Here is a 26,308-nt window from a genome sequence, read left to right on the forward strand (position 1 = left end):
GAGCTGATGATGATGATGATGAAGATTAGAGATAGATGAAATTTAAAATAAATAAAGTCACAGGAATCACCTAGTCTAGAGTCCTTGCTCACCATTGTCACTTGCCGCGCTAACGATTCGTTAAATTGCACTACAGATTATCGAAATTATAAAAAAAAATTATAATAACACATTGAGTAAACATTTGATATCCGTTCTTATTCCCTTTGTTACGGGATCGTATATAAACTGGTTTGATAATATTCAGTTTGTAGTGAACAGTGGGAGTTTGCAAGATGAACTTGTTATATCTGATTTTGAACTTTTTGATCGGCCTGCTCACAATTGTGGTAAGTAATATTTGTACACTAGCTTTCGCCCGTGACTTCGCTACGTGGAATTAAAAAAAAACAAAGGTATGTAGCCTATATGTTCTTCCAGATTATCCTCTACATCTATGCCAGATTTCCTCGAAATCCGTTTAACCGTTTAGGCTACAAACTCTAACAAACATCCATCCATCTAAACTTTCGCATTTATATTTTTATGATTATTGTTGTGTTTATAGGAGTGACTATATATACATGATAGATAGAATAAGAGCACGCGCACGCCTTTGACTAAAATATCACACAACTGATAAGTCTTGCTTTGATTCCTATAAGGTTATATGGGCACACTACTCGATTTTTAGTTGTGCAACTAAACAGTTAAATGGGCTGCGAAACAATCGACAATCGCACACCGGTTGTGCGATAGTTTAGTAAAATGTGTGCGCTCTTAGAAATGGTATTGTATGGAATAATGTGATTTAAAAACAGAATGTTTTGAGTAAACTTAAAATAAACACGTTTAGATAGTTTAGTTACATTGACAGCGTGAATGAAAGGGGATTGAAAGGAAATTTATGAAACGAAAGCGGCGATCACTGCACGCTTTCGTTTCATAAATTTCCTTTTAACTTAGGACTTACATATACCGTCCAGATTGATGAGATTTAAAAAGGCATTGTTAAAACCTGCAACCGATGTACAAGCGGAAATCCGTGATGTTTCACTTTATTAAAATTTCTCTTGTTCATTTCAATAAAGGGTAGGCAACGCATCCGCTATTGCTAATGTCTATGGGCAACGGTCGCTTTGGCATTTGGGCGGATTCAGGTGGCTGCTTGCTCGTTTGCTACCTTATGATATAAAAAAAAATTATGTCTGAGGTCGCTGGCTTTAGATTACGTGTGAGTTCTGTTTTGTTATAACTGTGTATGTGTTTACAGAGCGGTATGACGACTACTCCGCGTGGCGCTGGGCTGCAGCAGGGACAGAAGGCTGCTGGCTGCCATGGCGGGCCTGGTGGCGGACCTCCCCCACCTCCACCCACTAGTAAGTGATTTCACCAGAGGACTAACTCTCTGCTGTTCTTACCCTCCTTTGTTGATCTACGGTAGGCAACGCATATACAAATGCGAATGTTTATGGGCAGAGGTCCCTATTTTAGTGATTTCAGGTGGTCGCTTCCTATTTGTGATCATACTTTATAAAAAAAGTAAAATGCATTGTTGTCTTTTGTCTTTAGAAACAACTAGCCGTTGCCCGCGACTTCATCCGCGTGGTATTAGAAAACATACGAACTATATAAATAACAAAAAGCTACGTATCCTTCGGGAACCTGACATTTCTCAGGGTTGAACCTTATCCCATGTCTACTTCTGATTTACTTTTATATCTGTGCCAAATTTCAATAATATATGTTGAACCGTTGCAGAATGATCGAGTAAACATTAAAAAAACTAAACTAACGAATCCCACGGGAACCGTAACTATTCTCGGGATAAAAATGCCTATGTGTTCTTCCAGACTATGCTCTAAATCTGTGCCAAATTTCATGGAGATCTGTTAAGCCGTTTAGGCTACAAACGCTAACAAACATCCATCCATACATCGTAATTTTCGCATTTATAATATTTAAATGATTACCTGTTCGCGAATTCGTCCGCGTGAAATTAAAAAAACAATAATTTATTTTTAGTAGCCCAGAAGTTTTTGAGTTACATCAATAAATACAAATATGCAAATTTTTCCTCTATATAATAATAGAGATATCAATAAAAATTACAGTGCAGGTGAAGTAATGTGCATATTAACTTCTGTGACGGTATTCCGGATGGATAATTGTAGACAATTTCTAGTAAAACTTTTATTTCAATTTTCAGATAGCACTGGTTAGATGACGTCACGACTTACCTGCACCGACTTCAAAAAAGGACACTGATTGAAAAATATATTATTTCATTTTAAAAATATCTTTTATTTTAGAAACCTTTCTGAAATTGTTAAACAGGTGTATTTACATATGTCTATACTTCTATACTATTATAATAAAGCGTAAACACACACTTCTTTGTTGCCTAAGATGTCAGCAATCACAGCATATTTTTGAATAATTCTTTTTTTAATAAAAAGCCCTACACTTACTTCACGCTTTAGGCTATATATTTTCACGGCATTAAACGTTGGGGGTAAATACTTTGGCTAAAAACCCTAATATGGGAAAGAGACCATAAGTTGCTGCCAACATCAAGGAAGCAAGGTTGTCATCATGTCATGTCATTTTGACATTTGCAATTGATAATTTGACAAATGTAAACAATAAAATAATATTTTCATAATTTCATGCGGACGAAGTCGCGGGCAATAGCTAGTCTGTTCATAAAGAATGAAACGAGAAATTTAAATTCATTAAAAATTTAATCATTATTATGGCCGTCGAGTTTTGTAGATATACACATAATAAAATATATTAACAAAAGTTACATTTAAAATCATAAAATGAGAATTTAAAATCCTAATTTACAGTACAAATCAAGTATTTAGCGCGCACTCCTTTGACTAAACTATCGCATAACTGTTTAGTCTCGCTTTTATTCCTATAAGCATATATGGAGGTGCACACTACACTTTAGTTGTCCAACGACATAATGGCGTAAATCAAATAGGCACAAAATACCACGACCTGTCTTATAAAGGTCAATAGAGTACACAGAAATACAGACTTTTGGCAATATAGACGTACAAGGATCTTATGGCACTTTTTTGACATTGACAGGGGGCACGTACTAATTTTTAAAGTTACCAGTAAACTAAAAATTCCCGACTTTCTTAAATCTCCCATGTTGAAAACAAAACTAAACTTGTATGCTGTTTTTTTTCAATAGTATTTCGAAAATAAAAACGGCGACATCCTCCCTCGGTGTTGCCGCTCCTCCGTTGGTCAAATGACGCTTTCCAGATGACATTATAAGTGAAAATTGCCAAATGCTTGATCCTTGTAGGTCTATATCTTGAGTTCGGCGATCACAGAATAATTAAAAGTCATGATTACACTCAGACCACTGCCGACATGTTGACAAAATGATTGAAAATTTGCATCTATAGCAATCTTATTTTTTGTTGACCAAAATTGAACCTTAGTATACTAATAAAAAAAGTACTTTTTACTGTAGCATTATATTACTCTTTAACACCACTTCCCACCATTATTTTATAAGATAAAAATAGAAGGGAGTAAAAGGGATATTAGTTAATTACGATTAAATATTACACTAAAAAGATTCCTCAATGTTTGGATTAGTTGACAAAAACTTTTAATCTAAAATTAACAGATTTTACACTCTGCAACTATTTTAATTAAATACTTATTTTGCCAAGATAACAAGGAAATTGTGTATTCTAAAAGCATATTGTGCAATTCAATCAGAGAGTTTATCAAATTATTAATTCCTCGCTAAATTCAATCTAAGATTGTCAGAATATCTGCAGTAATCGAGCGTACGAGAGCCGGTTCTTTGGAGTTCTTCTAATGTCCTATTTCCTGCAACTCCTGCAAGTGTTGCCTCTCTTCTTCCTCCCTCTGTAGCGCCTCCCTCTCCGCCGCGATGCGCGCGTGCTGCTCCGCGATCACTCTAAACAGCTGCGCGTGTTTGGCCGCCGCAGCCGCTACTGCCTCCGTTTGACGAGGTACTGATTGTACAACATCTGTAAAAAGAAATTGTTCAGTTACTTTATTACAAGTTGTTATTAAAAGATAAATAGATGTAGGTTCGATGTTGTTTAATTGTTATTCTTTATTGTCAAATTAATTAATTTATTATCAAATTAAAGCAATTCTATCCTAACGCATGTTTAACTTTTGCAATGATGTCCCAAAGGCCGTAATTTCACGGGGAGACTGAGATGTCAACGGCGGTTTTAGTGCTACTCTACTCCTGGACGAGTTTCCTACAACGCCTTTTTGTAACTAGGGGAGAGGTTAAGTGTTGTGTCTTTACGCGTGTGATTTACAGATCTACGGCACCCGTTAGTTGTCCTCCAACCGGAATTTGGGTTACAGCAGTGTGGTATTTTACTAATACATACGTTTTTTTATATATAACGTGGCAAACGAGCAAGCGACCACCTTAATCGACCAAAATGGCGAAGCGACCGCTGCCCATAGACATCCGCAATTGCAGATGCGTTACCTACCCCTAATCGAAGGAGGAGGAGATGCACATAAAGAGGATATTTCCCCTTTCTATGCATCTCCTCCGCCGTCAAATCCACTTTTCCTTCCCATACTTTCCTTATAAGAAAAGTGTGAAAGGGATTATCGAACTTACTTTCAGGATGTGCGTGCTCTTCAGCTATTCTAGCGTACAGTTGGAAGTGCCTGTCCTTAGCCTGGGCTACGGACTCCGAGTCGGTGGGATGTTCAGGAGGCACATCGCTGAGCACGGGGTGGAAACCCTCCCTGTCTGCTACATAGTCCACTGTGCGGACCTTTTGTCGAGGATCCACGTAGGAGAAGGAGCCTGGAATGTTTTAGTGGATTTTTATCGATTTGCTCATTTATTATTGTTTTTTAATCAACAATTAATTATGGATTGGAAGTTTATACCAATTAAAAGTGTATGTGGGCCACCAATCTGATAAAACACATTAAATAATATTTAGAAAAAGTAGACTAAAGAATTAGAATCTAATTATTAATATTTGTTCGCTGTGATTTACCTATCAGGACTGTGATGTAGACTGTGTTTTAATCTTTAAAAACGACTTTCATACCTTTAACAACACCACTTCCGTCGCTGACTTCAGAGTGCTGTCTATCAGCGTGTCCGGGGAACCTGCCCGCAGTGTAAGAGAAAGAGTAAGGTAGTGGCGGCGGTGGTTCCGTGCTTGGATCTTCTAGAATATGTGACACATCACCGCTCGCTAGCGCTATCGCTGATAGAAGGATCAAGAGCTTGTCGGACGCCATCTGGAAAATAGAAAATATGTGTTTTGATAAATTTTTTGACCGACTTCTTAAAAGAAGGAGGTACTCAATTCGTCTGTATATTTTTATGTGTGTTAACCCCAAGTGGATCTATTTAGAAAATTATTTTTTTAACTAATAGGTAGTGCTTGCAGGAGTGTCCCATTTTTTTTAATAATTAAGACGACAAGATAGAAACTAACATTTTGTACAACTAACAGTTAGACGTATGAATGTGGAAGGCGAGAGTGGTCTGCAAAATCCGTGCCATTTCCAAGTATTAAGTTAATCGTTAAGATAGAAAATCCTTACATAAATAAAGCCTAAATTGGTTGTATTTACATAAAACAGTCCACTATGCGAACGAAATACTGGGATGGCTGTTTTTTAAATGTGTTATAGTTTTTGGTAATTCGAAATTTAAACAAATGTCAAAAACGACCGAAAAATTAAATCCGATTCAGTTCTTATACAGTCACATTATTAAAAAAATGTAGTAGTTTTTGTTAATATATATTTCAAAATCGCAATCAAGTAATTTTATGCGCGCAGTAATATGATATTTAACCTTTCGTGCGTTTTTTTTTCTTCTAGTGTACATGACCGTTGCCGGATGTATCAGCCAGTCCGGTTTTAAGGACATTTTGTGTCATTTATACTAGCTGTGGTTTACTCTACTAATATTATGAAGATAAAAAGATTTGTATTTTTAGAATTTTTGTATGTATTCGATTCACGTAAAAACTACTGGACCGATTTCAAAAATTCTTTCACCATTAGAAAGGTAATTTGTCTGTGAGAAACATAGGATAGATGTGGATTTGACGGAGGGGACAAGAAGATGAAAGACTTTCTTTGCGTCCCCTCTTTTGTCTAAAGGTGAACTAAGCGTCAATTGCAGTTGTATACGAGCAGGGTTCGCTTCACAATTTTGGTGAATTCAGTTGCCTAATTGCTCGTTTGGGATCTAATGATAAAGTATTTTAGAATTGAATTTCTTTTCCGATTTCCAAAAGTAGGTGGTTCTTAATTCGTCTGTATGTTTTTTTCTTATTTAAAAATTTGAGTTATATTTTTGACAGACTTCCCAAAAGAAGGAGGTACTCAATTCGCCTGTATGTTTTTTTTATTGTGTTATAAAGGATACGAACAAAGATGCGTTAGCGGGCAAGTTTTGTAAGTAATAGGAATGTCAGAGATGAATCGTAGAACTCGTTAATTTGACCTTTTCACCAATTGCGTCATTACGTACTCCTATACAATGTCGGAACGCTAAATAAACTACACAGTATATACTCCGTTTTTGGCACGTTGGACAAAAGAGTACGCTTGTATCGACGTGCCAAGTCAATTGTCGAATACTGAAAGATTTAAATAAATCTTACCAATATTATAAATGTGAAAGTTTAGAGTGATGGATGGATGGATGGATGGATGGATGGATAGATAGACGTTTGTTAGAGTTTGTAGCCTAAACGGCTGAACGGATTTCAATGATTGGCATATATGTAGAGGATAGTCTGGAAGAACACATAGGCTATTCACTTTTGTTTTGGCAAGTGACAATTACAGGCATGCAGGCATAATTCTTATTATAATTTTAAGAATTGATTAAACTTAACTTAAAATTATTAATTAAAACTCTAGATGTGATATATTGCTGTCTTTGTTTGTTTCAAAGGGAGTGAGAGAGATAGAGTTATACAGGTACTAGAACAGTGGAGATTCACCATAAAGGCAGTACATCCATTGCGTATCTGCAATGCTAAGTCACGATTTAACTTGTGTACTTATATCCTGTTTTCCTCGTATATGATAATATTAATAAAATCGATATTTAAGATAGTTTGTAACGCCATTTGACGGAGGGAATTACTATGAGATCATCGCTTCATCGTAAACACAATTTGTTTTGTTTCTGAACACGATTTTGTAGAATTAACATATTATAGGTTATGTTTTATTTATTAACAATAAAATGTATTTTACTGCATATTGACTAGTATTTGCTTATTAAAATGAGTGTTTTTCATTTAGTTGTGTTGGAAAAATACTATTTAATTTTAACACTATTCGACACTAACCGGAGGGCGCTAGTATTCTGTTATAATTTAGTTCGACTTTTGTCCACCGATTTAAATCACTTATCGGACTATACATGTAGTTCGTCATTGGTTCTTTTCGCAAGTAAAGTTTGTCCCCCCTTATCCTACTCTGTAGGGACGGCGCGGCCGGTTTCGTCTTCCAAATAACTCTATCATACGTCATCTCAGTCATCACTCCCTTTATGATCACGTTCTTTTTGTTAAATGAGATTCATCCCTAGAGTCCAGTTAAGAGCGTACACCTTTGATTAAAGTGCATAACTGTTTAGTGGCGCTTCGATTCTTCGATTTCTAAGAGATTATTATGGAGGTTCGACACACTACTCGATTTTTAGTTGTGGAAGAAAACAGTTGAATTATCTATGAAACAATCGACAATCGCGCAACCGTTGTGCGACAGTTTAATCAAATGTATGCGCCCGCTGTAACAACTCATATGTTATAGTTTATTTCACCTGACGGTAGCAATAATCCGGTTCTACAATATTACCAACAAACTGCAAACGCAACGAAACTGTGTCAAGATTTAGTAATACTAAAATACATGCCTAAAACTTATACTCTCCCTTTCATATTGCGAATAAACTGAGCTGTTTGTTTCTTAGTGTTCTACCCAGCGCGGACTTATTATTATTCGAGTAACATAAATGTAAAAAATAATAATTGAACGGAAGAAGAAGAAGAAGGAAGAATTTAAATACCAACTTCTCCCGCAACTCCGTCCGCGCATAATTAAAAACCTTAGTAAGTATGTGTTCTTCCAGACTATGTTCTACATCTGTCCTAAATTTTATGTAGATCTGTTCAACAGTTTAGGCTACAAACATCAAACAACCAATCAAACTTTCGCATTTATATTAAAAAGAAGCAAGATTGTATCGCTATTAGAACTAACGGTGTGTTTTAAATTTCAATCTGTCAAGAACAACTCTATCCAATTTAAATTAATGGATTTTAATGAAAACTCAAAATTTGTAAATACACTATGATTATTTGACATTATTTTAAGTATTAATTACATATCTAATTAAAAAGAAATGGTAACAAGTGTATCGTTGTTCGACCGCATACCGATCGTATTTCGATCGCAATGTGTGTCAAGAGTAAGCCGCGGCGGGTGTCGGAGGAAAGTGTTCCAGTAACTCGGGTCAAGGTAAGCCGACATGAGAATTGTCGCTTTTTTAGAGCAATACAATATTTGCATGATAAATTTGCTAGCGTAGGTAGTGTGCTAAGTTTTAAGGTGGGATACATGAGCGCACTTGAGTACTGGCTTGTACAATACGTAAAATTGCATTGTAGTGTTTTTGTTTATGTTAGTTGCTATCAGTGCTAAAAGGCGTTAGTCAAAGAGATTAAAACAATATATAGAGAAGACATAGTTGATACTTCACCTAATCTCACTAACCCTGTTTTATTGCTACATCCTCAAAACCATATGTCAATTTAAAAAAAATATCTAAATTAAACTTTAGTGTTTACATTTTATTTTAGTTTATTCTTTAACAAAAGATAGTACCTTTCATTGACAGTGCCGGAGAAATTTGTTCATTGTCTTGTCTATATACTTTTGAAATGTTTGATAATAGTATGTCACCACATTATGGCCGGTTTCCCAGCTATATTTAACAATTCGTTAATGGTTTTGGTTCGATAACTTTATTTGTGTCACTTGAATTTTACTCAGTTGAAACTTTTATCAACCTTACACTAATGGATCACTAGATTATGACAAAATAAATGAAAACTTCAGAAACCCAGCATCTGTGATGTTAAAAAAACAAACATTTTGTAGGTAGGTGTTAAAGTTCATGAATGGGGAAGTGGGCGATCCCAGCCCACTATCTCAGTTTCAATTGTTTTGCGTCTACCGCGTATTGAGTCATGTGCCATCCGTATGTGTTATATCATTTACGGCCGAATATTGAAACGAGAATTGAATGTATAACAGCGTCTGAAATGATAAAGCCGTGCGTAAACTTCAAAATTTCATTAATATTTTGACGTTTGATTCTATATTCTAGATTCTGAGCAGCGTTTTTGAAGTCAAATGTTAAAAACTCGTTTCATTATCCTGCCGTTAGACACGTAATTGAATTGACATGATGTATCGTATATCAATGCCTTATAAGCCACAAGTGAGTTATTGCTTTGGAATTTTCGGTATTTTATTATGTCATATAGGACCAGGATGTTCGTTTCACTACTCTATAAGAAGCCAACAGCAATGAAAGGTTAAATTATTTTTAATATTAATTGACATATCCTGATCGTAGATGTTTTGAATCATCATTAAATAATTCCTTTATTATTTAAACTAGCTGTTCCCGTGCGATTTTATCAGCATAAAATTATTTTATTGTTCACATGTGTCAAATTGTCAATTGCAAATGTCAAAATGACATGACATGACAAAACTTGGCAATCGTGTTTCCTTGATGTTGGTAGCAACTTATGGTCTCTTTCCCACATTAGGGTTTTTAACCAAAATATTTACCCCCTAAGTATAATGGCGTGGAAATATATAGCCTAAAGCGTGACATAAGTGTAGGGCTTTTTATAAAAACAAGAATTATTCAAAAATATGGTGTAATTGCTGACATCTTAGGCAACAAAGAAGTGTGTGTTTACGCTTTATTATAATAGTATAGATGAATAACTGAATCACTCAGAGTTGTGTTACGATTTGTAAAGTCCCTTAGTGAAGATATTACCAAGGAAACATCCTGCTGCTGCTGCTGGACACCTCCATAACGGTTAGGATCTCGATGATTGCTACAGAAGTAGTACATAGTCTAGAAGAATATATATATGAGTTACGTAATGAATTACAGTATGGAAGATTCATGATGCATAAACTACGTAAGTGTGTATTTGTTATTTGTCTATTTCGGTTGCATTTAATATATGTAAGGTCTTATTTTTTATACAGAAACAATCAAGGCCTCCATGTATGCGATCAGAATATATAAGAATGCGGAATTTTGCGAAGGTAAATAACGTGAAGGTAACTGCAATTTAATAGGTTATTCATACTTTATAAGGCCTATTGCTTAGTTTTTAAAGAATCTAATGAGTAACAAAAACAACATGTAAATTGATATTGATTTACACACAAGCACAAACGGACGTTTTTTTAACGCATGACGTTGGCGTATTTTTAACGCTTTAAAATCAGTCTCGTTTTCTTTATACACTCAAAATACATTACTGCACGATAAAAATGCATAGCGCTTTGAAAGCGCTGCATTATTAATAGTTTACGTTATATAAGCGTCCGTGCGTTTATGTTTTTCATAAGGTTGAAAGTCTGAAAGAGTGCACTTTCGCTAAACAAACGCACATCTGTCGTGCGATTGTCAATTGTTTCGCAGCTAATTCAACTGTTTAGTTGCACAACTAAAAATCGAGTAATGTACCTCCATATAAACTCATAGGTATCAAAATGCGACTAAACAGTTGTACGATAGTTTAGTCAAATGTGCGCGCTCTGAAGATTATTTAAATACAGACGAGTGCGATACACGTTTCATTTGTTAAGACTTTCTAGTGTTATTGTATTCTAAATATGTGTTTGAACTAAAGTTATTTACAATAGACGAATGGGATTCGAATCCATGACCGCAAAGACAGTCGCTTAACCCAATGATTAGCGAAATATCATCATCACCTCCCCTTTTTTTTTTAACGTTGGGAAATGCGTATACGCATCCCTCCCGTTTCCAGGGGGGGTATGTGGGACTCGCCGGCCACAAGATGGCTGAGTGACCGGAATACCCACTAAAACCCAACGATGTTCCTCCTCGGCGCTTTTGGGACTGGGACGCGGGAACACTTGTGCAATCTTCCGCGTCCCAGTCAGCGCTGTCCCAAAGGGGAAAATCATCATCTTCCCTGCCTTATCCTTATCCTAATCCCGTAGGGTCGGCGCACCGGGTTTTCGTCCTCCAAATAACTCTATCATCCGTCATCTCAGTCATCACTCCCTTCTTGATGTCACCTTTCACGCGCTCCATCCATCTCTTTCTACCTCTACCTCTACCGGTGTACCTCCACATGTATAACTAACGTTCTTGTAACATGCGATTCATCCCTCCTTAAATCTTAAAACAAATATCTCCGAGTTAAAACGTTTAGGAATCTCTTATGCAATTGCTTTTCCAAAACTAAGTAGTAGTACTAGTAAATAATTACATTTGTATTTATCACATGTAAAGTTACAAAATAATGGTCTATATTCAAATTAATTGGCATACGTCCACAACGCTATTAGAATATTTTAATTCCCTACCATAATAATGTCCATTCAAGGCACGAGCGCATTTGTTATTCAGAATAAAACATTTGGACTATATCTGTAACGAAGAAAATTGGTGAATTTTAATGTTAAATTAAGAATTTTTTTATTTTTTTTTTTACGTTATTTTTTTCTTATTATTTGGTACATACTGGCAGTTTTGTAACAAATTTTGTAACTTTATAAATAAATCTTTTTAATCTTTTTTAGGTAAATAGTTTTTCTTAACTGTAAGCTGAAATTGCTAAAAAATTATCGTAAAATAAATTTCTTCTAAAAGATTTTTTTATTTTTTCAGAGAACGGATATCTCGACACTGGCAATACAAATTTTATTTTTCTACTAGCTTTCTCCTGCGAGTTCACCAGTTTGAATTTTTAAAAAATATAAAAAATATAGCCCATGTTACAGATTACCTTTCTAATGGTTAAAGAATTTTTGAAATAGGCCAAGTGGTTTTTAAAAATACAAAAATACAAATCTATCCTCTTTATTACATTAGTTAAGATTTTATTTTTATTATGTATAACATTTTAATATGTAATTCAAAATAACTCTATTGAAATATGATAAACTTTTTAATTTGTTGATACAATTTACATCAAATATGCAAAATTAATCATGATCCTCTTACATATTTCCGCATATAATCGAAGTACGGAAGTCGGTTCGTGAATGCAATGCATGCTGCGATTAAGGATTACATAAAGCCGAACATGTTAGATCAACTGAAAACTGCAGTTGTCTAACATTTAGCGAAAATAATAATAAATAGGCGAGTTCCAAAGATTGCTATAAATTCACGCTCTTAACCTTGAGGGGTAGGTAGAACTTACGAATACAAAATCATTGTCACCATTTTTAATTAGATATATAAATAAGATGCTGTAATCAATATTAATAACAAGGAACTGCAACTGGATTATCACTGAGTTTTAGAATTATATTTTTACTAGGTCTTGCGCGCGACTCCGTCCGCACGGAATTAAAAAAAAACATAAGTGAGTAGCCTTATGTGTTCTTTTAGAGTACCCTCTACGTCTGTGCTAAATTTCACCTAGATCCGTTCAGTCGTTTAGGCTACAAACTCTCACAAACATCTATCTATCCATCTAAACTTTCGCATTTATAATATTAGGAAGAAGTGAGATTAGTAAGATTAGTAAGTTTCAGCGGATAAAGACGCGAGAATAAGTGCTATGTAAAGATTGCCGTTCCTATTTTTATTTACAACGTTTTAACTAACCTTGAAATTTCGCGGCCAAAATTGTTTCTCAGTTTTCCCTTAATTGGCTAAACTCAAATATTTAACAATCTTTACTGTTTATTATTGGCTTAGAGGTTATTTAGGACACTACACTACACTAAAACATAGTCTAAGTTACTCACTGATAACGTAGCTTTATAATGGCGAAAGAATTTTTGAAATCGCCGCCTTAGTTTTTCAGTTACTTCGACACGCAAAAACTTTCCTCTTCATAATATTAGTATAGACAAGTGAACGTAAAAACGTAGCTTCTGTTCGCAATACATCAGATGTCCAGTGATGCGAGAACTTTGACGTTGGCCAACATTCTGAGGCAATCCCGTCATCCGTCAAATTGCGAGACACACTCTAATATACTTTTATTATCGACTCAAACTAAAGGTTACGTGTAGTTCACAACTCAATTGTAATATTAGTCATGTTAAATCAACTTCAAAAAGGAGGTTTTTATTTTATACACCAGCTGTTCCCATACGACTTCATCCGCATGAAATTATAAAAAATTCATTTCATTGTTCACATTTGTCAAATTATCATTAGAAAATGTCAAAATGACATGACATGACAAACCTAAGTAATCTTGTTTCCTTGATGTTGGCAGCAACTTTTGGTCTCTTTCACACATTAGGGTTTTTATTCAAAATATTTACCCCCTATGTTTAATGGCGTTAAAATATGTAGCCTAAAGCGTGACGTAAGTGTAGGGCTTATTTAAGAATTATTCAAAAATATGCTGTAATTGCTGACATCTTAGGCAACAAAGAAGTGTGTGTTTTCGCTTTATTATAATAGTAAAGAATAGATAGATATGTGAATTCATCTAAACATTTGCATTTACAATATTAAATTAAAAGTATTTTGAAGTCATATTAAAAACTAAGCGCCAATAGCCAATGGTTTGGGGTACGGACTACCGATCTTGAGGTCGAGGGTTCGAATTCATTCGACTGTTGTGAACCATATCCTAGCACAAGCCTAGAGTTTAGTTGGAATGGTTAAAGGAAATATTAGTAAACTAGCTGTTCCCGTGCGACTTTATCCGCATGTAATTATGAAAATTTTATTTTATTGTTCACATTTGTCAAATTATCAATTACAAATGACGAAATGACATGACGACAACTTTGCTTCCTTGATGTTGGCAGCAACTTATGGTCTCTATCCCACGTTAAGGTTTTTGTCCAAATAATTTACCCCTAAGTTTAATGGCGTTAAAATATATAGCCTAAAGCGTGACGTAAGCGAAGGGCTTTTTATTAAAAAAGAATTATTTACAAATATTCTGTAATTGCTGGCAACAAAGAAGTGTGTGTTTACGCTTTATTACAATAGTATAGATAATAAACAACCAATATTAAAAAAAACTTTAATTTTGATGAAACAGGCTTTATTACATTTTGCTGATGTTATCGACTTAGTAAAAAAGAGGAAATTATGCAAATCATTGAATTTTTAATGCAATAAACGAAAAGAAAAATTGAAATTATGAAAAAAAACCAATGCAAATAGAATTCGTAACCTAACCAATAGGTCACGAGATGGTTTTTACCAATCACTATTTCCTGCAAACTTTTAACGAAAGATTTTCCCCGTTCAAATGTTTGGTCATTGGCTTTTCTATGAATTTATTTGGTTAATTAAATATTTCATTCCTCTAACGAAATCAAACACAAAGTACAATCGGGGAATCTTGCGATGTTACATCTTAAAAGCTAGTATTTATATATTTCGTACGGTTGAGATGACGAGAAACAATAACCTATAAAACAGCTTTAAAATCAATCTAAATATGTGTAATAATTGTTACATAAACAAAAAAAAAAAGAATATTATTAACTGTGTCTGCACAAAAAAAAACATTCGGTAGACGGATAATTGTTTTTACTACTCCGACGTTTGTGCAACTCACTGCTACCTAATTTATTTGTGAAAAGATGTGGAGATTGTCTTGTAAGGAACAAGTCAATTTTTCTGTAAATGGAACTTCGCGGAATTCCATGACTGTACATAGATATCACGTCATATATCTTTGCTAATCTTACTAATATTATAAATGCGAAAGTTTAGATGGATGGATGGATGTTTGTTAGCGTTTGTAGCCTAAACGGCTAAACGGATCTCCATGAAATTTGGCACAGGTTTAGAGCATAGTCTGGAAGAACACATAGGCTACTTTTTATCCCGGGATAAGTTACGGTTCCCGTGGGATTCATTAATTTAGTTTTTTAATGTTTACTCGATCATTCTGCAACGGTTCAACATATCTTATTAACATTTGGCACAGATATGAAACAAAGTCTGGAGTACACATGGGATAAGCTGCAGCCCCGAGAAATGTCCGGTTCCCGAGGGATACGTAGCTTTTTGTATTTTTTATAGTTTGTATGTTTTCTAATACCACGCGGAAGAAGTCACGGGCAACAGCTCGTATGGAAACAAAGAGACCTATTGTTATTATAAATACTAGTTAAATACCATGTACATCGTATTAGCATATGTTTTACGTAACTCTTTGACCTTATAACTATTAAAATTATATTTTCACTAACATTCGGCCACTATTGAAGGTCAAATGCGTCTGTAAATCTTAATCAACTATATCAAGGTGAAATGACGAAATAAGCACCTCTATTAAGTTATACTTAGTAATTACTTCGGTTTTACAACTAAAGCAGCATTCTTATATGATCCTACCAGATAATTCCCTAAGACGGGGGTGTTTTCCGTTACGTTGATCGGCGGGTAGGGAAGATTCCATTGGCCCGACTGATTGTATAGATTCGATTAGTCCAATTTTAGACTATTTACTTTAGTATTGTAAGTTATGGTAACCTTAATGGACGATATGATCAGATTATAGTAAGTTTTCTATATTGTAAGAAGTGGTACTGCGCCTGATTTCTTTATTCACATTTTAAAATAAAAGACATCAACGCGTCTAAAATTGCATATCCCGATATTTGGATTTATTTATAACTAGCTGTTCCCGTGCGACTTCATCCGCATTAAATTATGAAAATTTTATCTTATTGCTTACATCTGTCAAATTATCAATTACAAATGTCAAAGTGTTATGACATGATGACAACCTTGCTTCCTTTATGTTGGCAGCAACTTTTGGTCTCTTTCCCACATTAGGGTTTTTATCCAAAATATTCTCTCCCTAAGTTTAATAGCGTGAAAATATCTAGCCTAAAGCGTGACCTAAGTGTAGGGCTTTTTATTTAAAAAAGAATTATTCGAAAATATGATGTGATTGCTGACATCTTAGGCAACAAAGAAGTGTGTGTTTACGCTTTATTACAATAGTATAGTATATATGCGTAATTAATAAAATTACAACAATGTTAATAATAAAGTAATCTTATGAATATGAAATAATTTCACTAATTTACTTCAGTTATCGAGCGTTTTCTTACATAAGATTTGACTTGTTTAATCCATTAAAAGTAAAGTTTGTAATTATTGAAATAGTTAGGAAAACATGCAACGAACCTTACACAACGAATTGCAAAGATTAATTATTTGAAATGTTCTTATAAACGAGGACAATTTGCAATTTTAAAACATAAATATAACTAAAATCACAGCTTAAAACTTTTGTAAGAAATCTGTTCTGTTTTTAAAAGTAAATTACACTTTGAAGTAGAGACAGGAGCTAGGACGTTAAATGGAAGTTTGTGGTCCCTATCTACCCCTAGTTTCAGGGCGTGATTATGTTATCATACAAAATTAATGAACTAATGGCGATCGTCAATAATTTTTATACCTTAGGATCGTAATATTTAAAACTAGCTTTTACCCGCGACTCCATCCGCGTGGAGTTTTTTTTATTATCTTTATTTGAAACACATATGCAACATTAAGACACAAACGGATAAACATAAACAAACAATAATGATAGTAATAAACTAAATTAATTATAAATTATTAACGCAAGGCCCAGGCAGCAGAATCCCGTAGCGATTGGATACTTGGACTGTTTTTTTTTACTTTTATTTAATTATTTAATTACATTAAAATAATCCGCGTGGAGTTAAAAAAAACCAAAGTAAGTAGCCTATATGTTCTTCCAGACTATGTTCATCTATGTCAAATTTAATCGAAATCCGTTCAGCAGTTTAGGCTACAAACTGTAACAATCCATCTAAACTTTCACATATCTAATACTAGCTTCGCCCGCGACTTTCTCGAATTAAAAAATACAAACGTAAGTAGCCTATGTGTTCTTCCAGAAATCTATGACAAATTTCATCGAAATACGTTCAGCAGTTTAGGCTACAAACTATAACATCCATCTAAACTTTCGCATTTATAATATTAGTATGATTATTTATTACATATACTGGAGCAATATATAATTCATAAATTATACCGAAACGCTGTAAGCGTAGGTTTTTAGTAATTAATGTATGAAAAGATTTTTCCTGCTGTTTTCGATGCCCACGATAGGGGCATTACCTAGTGTGGGCATCACCAGATTAATCGTATATTAACCACACTTTTATTTATCTTTTAATTGGTATAACTGTTATTTTAATTGTTAATCTGTTATTTTTTAATAAAATTATTTCTATTTCTTCTATAATAAGTTGCATTCGTAATAGAACCTTCAAAAATCGTTGCTTCAGATAAATAGAGCCTCTCTGTACGTAAGCCTTGGCAACTGAGATCGTTCGCCAAAGGTTACGGATGCTATAAATTACTTAAGTTGCTTAGAACTTAGATGCAATATCAGCTTTAATTACTTAAATGTCACGTGTCCTGTTATATTTACTTGGTTTCTAAATTTAACCTTAAAGTTCAAATGTTATTATAAAATAAATTATTATCTGTGCTAGTATAAGTAAAAATTGTTTTGTAGTAATATTATGTTATTGTATTTATGGAAAAAAAGTTAATTAAAAAAAAGGAACTCACTAGTGTTATAAGGATAACGCAACAAAAAAAATTTAAAGAAAAACGAACTGTGCAAAAAAGAGTACGGACCAAGAGTCTGTAGAAGTTGATATAAAAAAATATCGAAATGTTAAATACATGTTTGCGTGAAAGAGTATATGCTTAAGAAAGAAGTGGTTTCAGATATGACAGCTGATAGAGATGTATGGAAGAGCAGCACATACGAGTACTGTGCCGACCCTCCGTTAGGTATAAGGGCAAGTAGATGAGTTAAATATGTACATATAGTTTCGTTTATATTGTGCTGTTCTTATGCTATTCCACAGGATGTAAGGACGGGATTAATCTATAATAATTAATTAACTATTAAAATAATTTTTAGTAGTAGTAAGTAGTAGTTAACAAAAACATATTTACTTGTTCACATTGCGTAAAACTTTCACAGACTAATGTCAAAAATTGAGTTGTCCCAGACTTTGTTCTACATTTAAACAGGATTCGTGGAGTAGTTTTTAAAGATACGTAGTTAAAAACGTCATCCCAACTAACGCATTAATACTAGCTTTCGTCCGCGACTCACCGCGTGAAATTAAAAAGAAAACAAAAGTGAGTAGCCTAACACAGGCTTCCAGACTACCTTCTACATCTGTACCTTTCATCGAAATACGTTCAGCCGCTTAGGCTACAAACTAACAAACAACCATCCATCTAAACTTTCGCATTTATTATTATCATGATTACTAGCATTCACCCGCGACTACGTCCGCGTGGAATTAAAAAAACACAAATGTAAGTACCCCATGTAGTTTTCCAGACTATCCTCTACATTCATGCCACTTATCATCGAGATACGTTAAGCCGTTTAGGTTACAAACTCAAACAAACATCCATCTAAACTTTCGCATTTATAATATTAGTATGATTAATGCAATAATATTTATATTATGATAATAATAACCAAGAATTTGAAATATAACTCAACTGTCAATGACAGATTAATTTTGTTTTCATAAAATGATAATTAACTGCCAAATATCAACAACTTCTAGATTTAAATACAATTTCCTAACGACCAGTATTTTTTTATCAGATCCGCATTCTTTTTTTAAACTAGTTTTTTCTTGAACAAGCCATTAAAATGAATAATTTATTTTACGCGTGACATATGATGTTAATTTCTATAAATCATTGAAAAGAAATAACATATTCAAATGTTTTTAGTTTTAAATAATCATCAAATAAAAAGATAATTGTAAATTAATACATTGACTACATAAATATTGCTTAAAATTACGCGTCGACGTAAAACTAGATTTGTAATAACTTTTTAAACATAGTGTTCAATTAAAACTTATCTTATATAAGAATAAATTAGTTGAAATATTTAAAATGTTACCTTAATTTTGATTGAACGAATGATTTCACAGAGATATATTCTCAAAAGTCACTCACTTTATGCGTAACACGAATCCGCGAAACGACCGATTGCTCGACTGCGCGGCACTCACTGACCGAGACCGAAGGTGAACTGGTTGAATGAGTGAATGAATGAACCTTCGAGAAGCTTGCACAAGCTCGGAACTAGACTGGTAACTATGACGTAGGTCAATTTGCGCAATCGCAACTTTAGACAGTACCCATAGACTATATATTTTTAACAAATTGCTCATACATGGAAAAGTATCAGATTTTTTAGAATTTGTGTAACATAGATAGTCATCCAACATGATATTTCACTTTTTCTCATAATACACTCGTTTCTCAAGAAAATCTCATCAATGGAGTTGCAATTTTGACGTCCATCTTGACTTACGAGACCTGTGTAAAATTTAGCAGCAACTAAAGCAATATTAATATTTTGCTATTATAATAACACAGGCGCAGAAACTCACTGAATTCGCTCTTACAAAGAGTTTCGGGCTTATGATTCCAATTGGACTGGTAGCTCTCAGATGTTATATCTATTTATCTGCACTAACTGGTTTCAGATTATCAATGGATCTTTGCGAATGGGCCTTTAATTTTTAAGAAGCAATTTTCATAATACAAATATTAACGATTTTATTTCAAGTTTTACGTAGATTACACAAATCGTACATCTTAATTAATTAAAGTTGTTTAAGAAAATTATGATAATTAATCATTAACTACACTAATTACGTTTTTCTCTAGTTTTTTCATTCGCCTAAAAATTCCAACGATTATGTTCTTTGCGATACTTTTTTGCAGAAGACCTTGAAAAATACTTCATACTAACTATTCCAGTGCGGCTTCATCCGCATGAAATTATGAAAATGTTATTTTCTTGTTTACATCTGTCAAATTGTCAATTGCCAATGTCAAAATGACATGACATGACAAACCTTAACAATCTTGCTTTCTTGATGTTGGCAGCAACTTATGGTCTCTTTCCCACATTAGGTTTTTTATCTAAAATATTTACAAATAAAATAAAATTACAAGAAAATATATAGCCTAAAGCTTGACGAAAGTGTAGGGCTTTTTATTAATAAAAGAATTATTCAAAAATATGCTGTAATTGCTGACATCTTAGGCAACAAAGAAGTGTGTGTTTACGCTTTATTATAATAGTATAGATATAGTATAGATTAAAGAAATCACAGTCAAAATAATTGGCAATTAATAATTAATAACAATAGGAATAATTTTCACAAGGAAAAATAACTGTTTTGTGTTGATCTCATTAAAATTCAAGGATAGAATAACATTTGGTATTTCCGCTATCAACTCGTAAGATTCAAATCTTTTTTAATTCGTTTATTTGTCTACTGACAACAAAAGTGTGCAGACTAACAAAATAAAAAGAATATAATATTATCCAGTGACAATAAATTTTCAACTTGAAAAGACAATAGGAAAAGTAAGTAATCTATACTATTATAATTAGCGTAAACACACACTTCTTTGTTGCCTAAGATGTCAGCAATTACAGCATATTTTTGAATAATTATTTCTATAATAAAAAGCCCTACACTTACGTCACGCTTTAGGCTATACACTTCCCCGCCATTAAACTTAGGGGGTAAATATTTTAGATAAAAACCCTAATGTGGGAAAAAGATCATAAATTGCTGCCAACATCAAGGAAGCAAGATTGCCAAGTTTTGTCATGTCATGTCATTTTGACATTTGTAATTGACAATTTGACACATGTAAACAATAAAATAATTTTATGCTGATGAAATCGCACGGGAACAGCTAGTTTTTATATAAACAGTAGTAGCAAGCGGCTTTTAATTCGCCGTAGTAGAGAAGCAACCGCAGGCAGAAGCGTTACCTTTAATCTGAGCAGGACGCAGAATATTTTCCCCTTCTTACGCGTTCCCTCCTTCGTCTAAAATTCCCCTTCCCATTAGTATTTCAGATATTGCATAACACTAAATTTAATTCCATCGTCAAAATATTTATTTGCTAAGTTTGTTCGTGTTTGACAGGATTAAACAAACATTTTTAGATATTTATTTACTTAGTAGACGCCTATTAGAATAAATTTGAACGTAATATATAATAAAAGATTTCAAATTCCTTTAAAAGTAATGTAAAGTTACCCCTTTTTTCCAGAATTTACAGTGAAAATGTCCTCCCTACAAATAACAACAGTGTCAATAGCTGATGAGTGCAAGAAGACTGGTATCAAAAAAGAAGATATTAAAAATCTTAGGGATTGGCTGAAAACACAGCCTCACTTACCCCACGACTTAATAACAGGTCAATATTTTAGATGGATCCATGTTTGTTAGAGTTTGTAGCCTAAACTGCTGAACGGATCTTGATGGAATTTGGCATAGATATAGAGGATAGGCTGGAAGAACACATAGGCTACTTACTTAAGTTTTTTTCTCATGCGAACGGAGTCGCGGGCGATATCTAATTTTTAAAGTTATCGACCGATATTAAACTATCAAATTTGTTTATTCCCCAACAATTGTGGATAAAACGCACCAAACGACAAACTTCAAACCAATACGAAAAAAGCGTCGAATAAAATACATTGTCCGTTATAAATGGACAGGTAACCTTGGTATTTAGTGCCTATTTGATTTCCATTATTTTGGCGCTGTTAGTTGCGGTTGGTGATTGAAGATTCAAAGAAGATGTTTGAAGGCCGAACGAAACATGTCCATTTAATAAAGATCAGTGAAAAAACCGTATAATTTGACAAACAGGCGAAGTTTAAAGACAATTTAATAGTACACTAAGTTATGTCACTTGAGTAAAATTTTATTTTTGTTTTTATAAGATTAATTAAAACCCTTTCAGACTTGGACCTTTTACTTGCGTTCCATGCTTGCAACCAAAGTTTTGGTGTGACGAAGGATGTCATAGATTTACATTATACATTACGAACGATGTTTAGTAACTTTTTCCACAACAGGAGAGTGGATGATCCTCGTGTATTGAAGGCTTTAGACGTTACGTAAGTCATTGAAACTTGAAAATACGAAATAGGTTATAAAAAATATTATGCGCCTCATTACTTATCGCACTATGATATTTTAACAGTGGTAGAGCCGGCTTTAACATGTTCGCACGAATGGGCCGGCTCGCCCAGTGCAATACCACGACCGAACAGAAGACAGGCGTGAAGTGGAAGCAATTGCGCGTTTCGTGTGTGGTGCCGGAGGCCTAATTTTAATCCTTTTCCCTTTCCACCCTTTTCTTAGAGGAAAGAATGGGAAGGAAAAGTGGATTTCACGGTGGAGAATACGCATAGGAAGGGGTATTGTCCTCTTTATGTGCGTGTCCTCCTCCGTCAATTAAGGGTAGGCAACGCATCTGCAATTACAGATGTTTATGGGCAACGAACGCTTTCCATTTAGGTGGATTCAGGTGGTCGCTTGCTCCTTTGCCACCTTATAGTATAAAAATAGAGATCGAATTGTCACTAACGTTTACAGAAGAACAAATTTCCAATGACCTATCTATTTATAAAGATCAAAGTATACATTTGTCAATACAGTTAAGTTCTGAGTATACACTTGTCACATTTCAGATTGGCAACGCCTTTAGAAGTTATTTCACACGAAGGCTACACGGTGTCTTACCACTGTTTACTGGACTACGACGCAAAAGTGTTTGTGCTCACCGATGTTATTAGGTAATTTTGATTTTAATTAAATGCTACAATTCGCTGAAATGACAGTTTTATCTTCAACAAGTTAAGCCGTTGCTTTAATAGAAAGGAGAGATGGCAATAATTTCCTTTGCATGTAATACAATTATTTAAATGGAATAAACTCATCAGTAGAAACGTAATTACTTATATTTGAGTTTGTATAATAGAAGTTGCTTGTAGAAGAATTATTTCAAGTACTTTTTTTTTATAAATTATTAGCTGTTACCCACGACTTCGTCCACGAGAAAAGATAAAAATTAACCCAAGTTAATGTATAACGCAGGTTTTTGTAATTAGCCCAGTAGTTTTTGAGTGCAAGTGTAGATAAACAATAATTTAAAATGTTTCTACTTGTTATTACAGGGCTGCAGTAATGTTGTTGGACCTTTATCAGTACGAGTACGGTACGTGCTCTGGCCTGAGTCTAATAATTGATTTACATGGCGTCACACTTTCCCATTTAGGGAAATTGGACATCGTTGTTGTGCAGCAATTCCTATATTATTTGCAGGTACATTTTTATAGCATACTAGTTTTTCCTCTTGACTACGTTCACATAAAAATCATACATAAATGCGAAAGTTTACATGGATGGATAGATGTTTGTGGCCTAAACTGATTTCGATGAAATTTGGCATAGATGTAGAGTATAGATTGGAATGTAGAGTATTGTTCAGAATACTCATTTTTGTTTCTTTTTAATTCCACGAGGACGAAGTCGCGGGCGAAGGCTTGTTTAAAATAAATACTATGTCGCTCAGTGATAACGTATAGATTTTTATTGGTAAAATAATTATTGAAATTGACCCGGTAGTTTTTGAGTTATTACAATACATACAAAATACACATGTTTCCTCTTTATAATATTAGTATAGATATAGATATAGGTTCTATACAAATAAGTAGTTAAATTTTGAACAAATACAAATGTCTGTATATACTGGCCATTAGAACATCTTATTTGTTTTATTTTTGTAAAAATTGTTTTGGTATTAAAAAGTTTTACAAGCGCTTTAGACAATTTGCAAAGGTTACAATTTGGAAACTATAATGTTTACAAAACTATATACGTATGTTCCTCCAATCTTCAATAAGTATTTGTAACTTTTCTATGCATTTCAGGAAGCAATGTTCCTAAAGTTAAAAGAGGTGCATTTATTAAACGCACCGTCGTTCGTAGACAAACTAATGTTTATATTGAAACCGTTTATGAAGAAGGAACTTTTAGACTCAGTGAGGATTCACGTAAAGGGTTCTTCAACGCTTGAGTCATATGTACCGATGATTGGATTACCAAAGGATGCTGGAGGACAGTTCAAGAGTTGTAAAGAAATTAGAGGTCAGTTATAGCTTGGTAAAGTAACTAGCATCCATCTCTGTCCATTGATAAATATATAGCTATTAACTTATGGCCAAACTCAATACCCAATCCTTTATAACAATCCATCGATTGTCTAAGCACTTTTTATGATGGGGAGTACAATCTTGGTAATCGATAGATCATCATAACCAGCTCAGAGCCTACCCTAATAAGGGGTGACTAGGCCTTAGTCCACCACGCTGGCCAAGTGCGGGTTGGTTGACTTCACACATATCTTTGAATTTCTTCGCCGATATGTGCTGGCATCATGATGTTTTACTTCACCGTAAGAACGTCGGGTAAATTATGTACATATGAAAATTTGAAAAATCGAAAGACATATTGGTACATGGCGGGATTCGAACCCAAGACTTGTAGATTACAAGTCAAGTGCTTGAATCACTGAGCCACTGACGCTCGATCGCCAATCGATAGATCACGTTATTCCTATTGACTTAGGTTACATTTGGAGCAAGGAATACCTTGCTCCAAATGTCCTTTTCCTGTTCTTCCCTCTGTTAAATATACCAGAGGGAAGAACAGGAAAAGGATACTGCCTCTTCCTTGCCACTCCCTTTCTTAAGTATTTTAATGTGTATTTATTTTCACAGAGGAGACGTTAGCTAAATTAATGGATAATGCAGATTTCTTCTTGAAGATGAACGACAAAAGAGTAACGGAATCGTTGCGTCCAGGGAAAGGGATGGACTTGTCTATATTCGGAAGTGTTGAAGGATCTTTTAAGAAGTTGGATATTGATTAATCAATAAGTGTATTTCCCCAAAAGAAATAATTTTTCTCTGTTTAGTTAAACATGTATTGTAACTCTTTGACCATCATCATCAACTTGCCCTTATCCCTTATCGGCACAGTATGTGCTGCTCTTCCATACATCTCTATCAGCCGTCATATCTGAATCCACTCCTTTCTTAAGCATATCCTCTTTCACACAATCCATCCATACTTTCTTCGGTCTTCCTCTTCCTTTGTAGCCATCCACATTCATTCTTAATACTTTCAAGTACATGTCCCCATCGTCTCGTCGCATAACATGTCCATACCACGCTAACCTTTTGCTTCTCAATTTCTACACCACTGGCGCCATTTCAAAATTCCTCTTGTAACTCTTTGACCAGTGATTGATAATGTAAAAGTCTACTTGGTTATATGTTTCACCAGCAACATGCTACACACTGCTTTCGGTATATATACTTTATTTTACTGGCTGTTCCCGTGCGGCTTCATCCTTGTGAAATTATAAAAACTTTATTTTATTGTTTATATTTGTCTAATTCTCAATTGCATATGTCAAAATTCAAATGCACAAATGACAACGAAAGCGTGCCATGGCTATCTTGCTTCCTCGATGTTGTCAGCCTGTAGTTTATGGTCCCTTTCCCACATAAACGTTTTTATTCAACGTTTTATCTCCTAAGATTGATAACGTGAGAATATATAGCCGCGTGACGTAAGTAAAGGGCTTTTTATCAAAGAAAAAAAATATTTAAAAATATGCTGTAATTACTGACATCGTACGTCACGAAGTAGTGTGTGTACGCTTTATTATATTAGTATAGATACAGATAGTTTAAAGGCAATTAAACTATCTAAAATTTAACTTGAAGGCAATCGGGCTGTCATGGTCCGAGATACAACGCAGAGCCTAAGACAGAACGAGCTGGCGGCATACTGTAGACGCCCTCTGCCCCACTTTGGGGACATAGGAATAGAAAAAGAAGATAGATAGTTTAAAGAAGCATTATGCATACGTGTAATGTTTCAATAACCATGGATTGGAAATCCGCGTTAAGCGCTATATTACGGTATAAGAGTGGACGTGTGTTTGAACTAAAAATTATCAAGGTTTATTATAATAAAGCCCAATATTTATAGTTTTAAGTCATTTTATGCTTTAAAAATGTTGTTATCGTTTTGTTACTATTTTGTAATACATTTTAATGAGTACAGACCT

The 26,308-nt window shown here is 34.1% G+C and overlaps 2 protein-coding genes and 1 long non-coding RNA gene across 4 annotated transcripts; 2 read left to right on the forward strand and 1 right to left on the reverse strand.

Moving 5' to 3' along the window:
- The first annotated feature begins 250 nt into the window (after positions 1-250).
- On the forward strand, positions 251-2,320 carry LOC106107153. Its single transcript, XR_001225853.1, has 3 exons — positions 251-329; positions 1,253-1,358; positions 2,189-2,320. It is a non-coding gene; the product is annotated as an uncharacterized LOC106107153 (long non-coding RNA).
- Positions 2,321-2,707: 387 nt separating this feature from the next.
- LOC106109869 (larval cuticle protein LCP-17-like) lies at positions 2,708-19,376 on the reverse strand. 2 transcript variants are annotated; one of them, XM_013291517.1, is made up of 4 exons: positions 19,292-19,376; positions 5,079-5,274; positions 4,634-4,825; positions 2,708-4,010 (listed from the first exon to the last, which is right to left on the reverse strand). In XM_013291517.1, the coding sequence occupies exons 2-4, from the start codon at positions 5,272-5,274 to the stop codon at positions 3,832-3,834; spliced, it is 567 nt and encodes a 188-aa protein (XP_013146971.1). In that variant the 5' UTR covers positions 19,292-19,376; the 3' UTR covers positions 2,708-3,831. The 2 variants fall into 2 exon arrangements, with proteins under 2 accessions (XP_013146971.1, XP_013146964.1); XM_013291510.1 differs by having other exon boundaries at positions 19,236-19,373.
- Positions 19,377-21,427: 2,051 nt separating this feature from the next.
- Positions 21,428-25,099, forward strand: LOC106105697 (alpha-tocopherol transfer protein-like). Its single transcript, XM_013286126.1, has 6 exons — positions 21,428-21,568; positions 22,121-22,277; positions 22,854-22,958; positions 23,340-23,487; positions 24,099-24,315; positions 24,948-25,099. Exons 1-6 carry the CDS (start codon positions 21,436-21,438, stop codon positions 25,097-25,099), a joined length of 912 nt encoding a protein of 303 aa, XP_013141580.1. The 5' UTR covers positions 21,428-21,435.
- Positions 25,100-26,308: the final 1,209 nt, after the last annotated feature.

Source organism: Papilio polytes, unplaced genomic scaffold (assembly GCF_000836215.1).
Source record: "Papilio polytes unplaced genomic scaffold, Ppol_1.0 DF824269.1, whole genome shotgun sequence".
NCBI classification, from domain to species: Eukaryota; Metazoa; Arthropoda; class Insecta; order Lepidoptera; family Papilionidae; genus Papilio; species Papilio polytes.